This window comes from Saccostrea cucullata, unplaced genomic scaffold (assembly GCF_032062105.1).
Source record: "Saccostrea cucullata isolate Sc308-1 unplaced genomic scaffold, CSIRO_AGI_Scuc_v1 ctg23594, whole genome shotgun sequence".
NCBI classification, from domain to species: Eukaryota; Metazoa; Mollusca; class Bivalvia; order Ostreida; family Ostreidae; genus Saccostrea; species Saccostrea cuccullata.
Window position 1 is genome coordinate 1,432 of NW_026938973.1, and position 2,708 is coordinate 4,139.

The 2,708-nt window shown below is 34.4% G+C and overlaps 1 protein-coding gene across 1 annotated transcript; it reads left to right on the forward strand.

Moving 5' to 3' along the window:
* Positions 1 to 204: 204 nt before the first annotated feature.
* Positions 205 to 1,399, forward strand: LOC134251968 (uncharacterized). Its single transcript, XM_062734378.1, has 2 exons — positions 205 to 335; positions 534 to 1,399. The coding sequence occupies exons 1-2, from the start codon at positions 324 to 326 to the stop codon at positions 1,110 to 1,112; spliced, it is 591 nt and encodes a 196-aa protein (XP_062590362.1). The 5' UTR covers positions 205 to 323; the 3' UTR covers positions 1,113 to 1,399.
* Positions 1,400 to 2,708: the final 1,309 nt, after the last annotated feature.

The window sequence follows — 2,708 nt, forward strand, 5'->3', positions numbered from 1 at the left end:
CCTTAATATCTTAAAAGTTTTCATGTGCCTTAGGAAAATGAAATACAGTGTTGAAAATAAGTGATTTTCTTAAGAGTAAGAAAACGAAATAGATATTTAAAATACGCACTTCAGCTAAAAAATATTTTTTAATGGTTTGCTATGAATCAAAATGACTGAGAAAGTAATTATGTCAAAAAGTGGCACGTTCATTATTAGAATTGAAATCTCCAACACGTTTTCTTGTTTATTGAGAAAAGGCAATTTTTCACTCTGCAAGGCCATTGAATAAAACCAGAGGAGCTCCTAAGTAATTCGCACACTTTTCACTAGAACCGGAGACCATGAGAAGTCTTGTAAGTTTATATAAGTAGTCTGTATATTTGTGTAATCAAATAACACAACAATAATAGATAGTTTATTTGCAAGAACTCTGTGTTACTACTATGGAAAATAATATTCATGGAATAAATATAAGAAGTATTTTCAATATAATACAATTATAAATGCTAAGTTTAATATTATTTTTTTACGAAACAAGATTATTTTTTCAGAGTGCCCTGTTGACGATACTCGGGTTGTTTTTCACTTTAACATACGGATCACCCGAACACTCCTCGGATGTCTGCGAGGATTACTGTCGTAAAGATCGTATTCAGTGCAGTACTTCCTGTAAAACGGTTCATCTGTTCAATAAAACACGTTTTCTAGATTGCTCAAAATCATGCAAGTTTTCCTATAAAACCTGTTGCGACGATTGTCGTCAAAACGCTAGAGCCAAAGTTACTATTTTGAAAGAACCTCCTAAAAGTAGCGCTACCAATCAAACACAACTGCGGACCAATTCAACGGCACCACCACCAAAGCCAACTCCTAATTTAACACCAGTGGTGAATCGAGATTATCCTCCCCCTCCTGCGTCAGCGTGTTCGTATGTATGTACATCGGAGAGATTTGTTTGCCTTGATGAATGTCAGTTAACACCGTATGATTTCGGGTGCACTCCTGAATGTGAAGTTGATAATGAAGATTGTGAAAGAGAATGTCACTTTAAGGACTTTCTTAGGAATCGGAGAAGAAACAGAGCCAATCAACAATTGCTCTACTCAAATTGTGTTAATAATCCATGTTGAAAAGCGGTGAAGACTTTACTTGTAAAAAGACTTAATTTTATTTGGTTTTTGACAAAAACATCAGCAGAGTTGCAGATCGGTGTACATATAATGATTTTTGTTTTCATTATGAGGTCTCCCGGATGTATGAAAAGTGTGACAGTTAATGCCTGTAGAAGGGAACATGTATGTCATATTCCTACATTTTCCCGTTGAAAAATGAATGCTTATAAAGTTGAAAAGCTTCTACATATTTGCATAGACTGTAAATAACACTTTTTCTCAAGGAGTGGTTATTGCCATGCTGTTTTAATACTATGCTTTTGTTTCACGCAAATAAATAATAAAATACTCAGCAATTTGTTTCCAGTGAATACATTGGATGAAAAATTAAATAGCGAGTTCTTTTCTTATTTTGTTGTTTTTCTACGTCAGTTTTTATTAAAATACTATGGAAGTTATAAAAGTCTTCAGTACATAGTATTTCGTATAAAAGGTTAGAATCATAACCTGTGGCATTCTGAGCTTGACCTAAGAGCAACAAGCAAATTCAAAGAGTTGTGGTCCCCCGCTTTCCGTGTCTTTGTGGCATATTGTGTCAAATTTGAACATCCTTTCATATGTCATTCAGAAGTCATCATCGAAGTACATGTAGATTTTTTTGAAAATAAGGTCGATCGCGATTCTCAAGGTCAAGGGGTCAGAAATCATAGCATGCTCGAAAATATCTTGTCACAGGTAATGCTCATGCCAGATATGAACGCCCAATCTCTTCTCAGTCAAAAGTTATAAGGAAAAATTAACATTTTCGAAAAAAGCAAACCAAGGTCATGGTCACAAGATGAAAATCATAGTGTATTTAGAAAGGTCTTGTCACAAACAATACGCAGTTTAATATGAAAGCCCTGTCTTCTCATTCAAAAGTTTTGACCAAGGTTAAAGTTTCTGAAAAGTAAGTCAAACTTTAAGCTCAAGAGGTTAAAAACCATAGTGTATTTAGTAAGGACTTGTCACAGATAATACAAATGTTTAATATGAAAGCTTTTCATTCAAAAGGTATGGCCAATTCAAAGTAATTTAATGTTTAAATATTTTAAAAGTAGGTCAAACTTAAAGGTTACGGGGTCAAACATCATAGTGTATTTAGAATGGGCTTCTCACAACTAATAAACATGTGTAATATGAAAGCCCTATCTCCTCTCATTCAAAAAAATATGACCAAGATTAAAGTTTTTGTGAAGGAAGGGCAGAACTACAAACTGACAGTTGGACAAACGAATGAGATTTAATGTCCCCTTCCTTTTCGCAAAAGCGGTGGACAAAAGTAAACCCTAACTCAAAACACTTGATACTATGGTATACAGTGTTTCAAAAACGAGAATGTAAATTAATATTCCAAACCCAAAAGTCCACTGGAGCAATACAGACTGAGAGCAGAGTAGACAATCACCTCTTGAATATTAGAGATGAGATCAGTTGCCCCTGTTGAGCGGTCGCAAATGTCATCTACTCCTTGTCATGATCGTACAAATGCAAATTGGAAAAACGTCAACAATTCATTTTGAAATAAGCCTAACAATTTGTATGAAATCTTCGACTTGACGCAAGATTGTATTT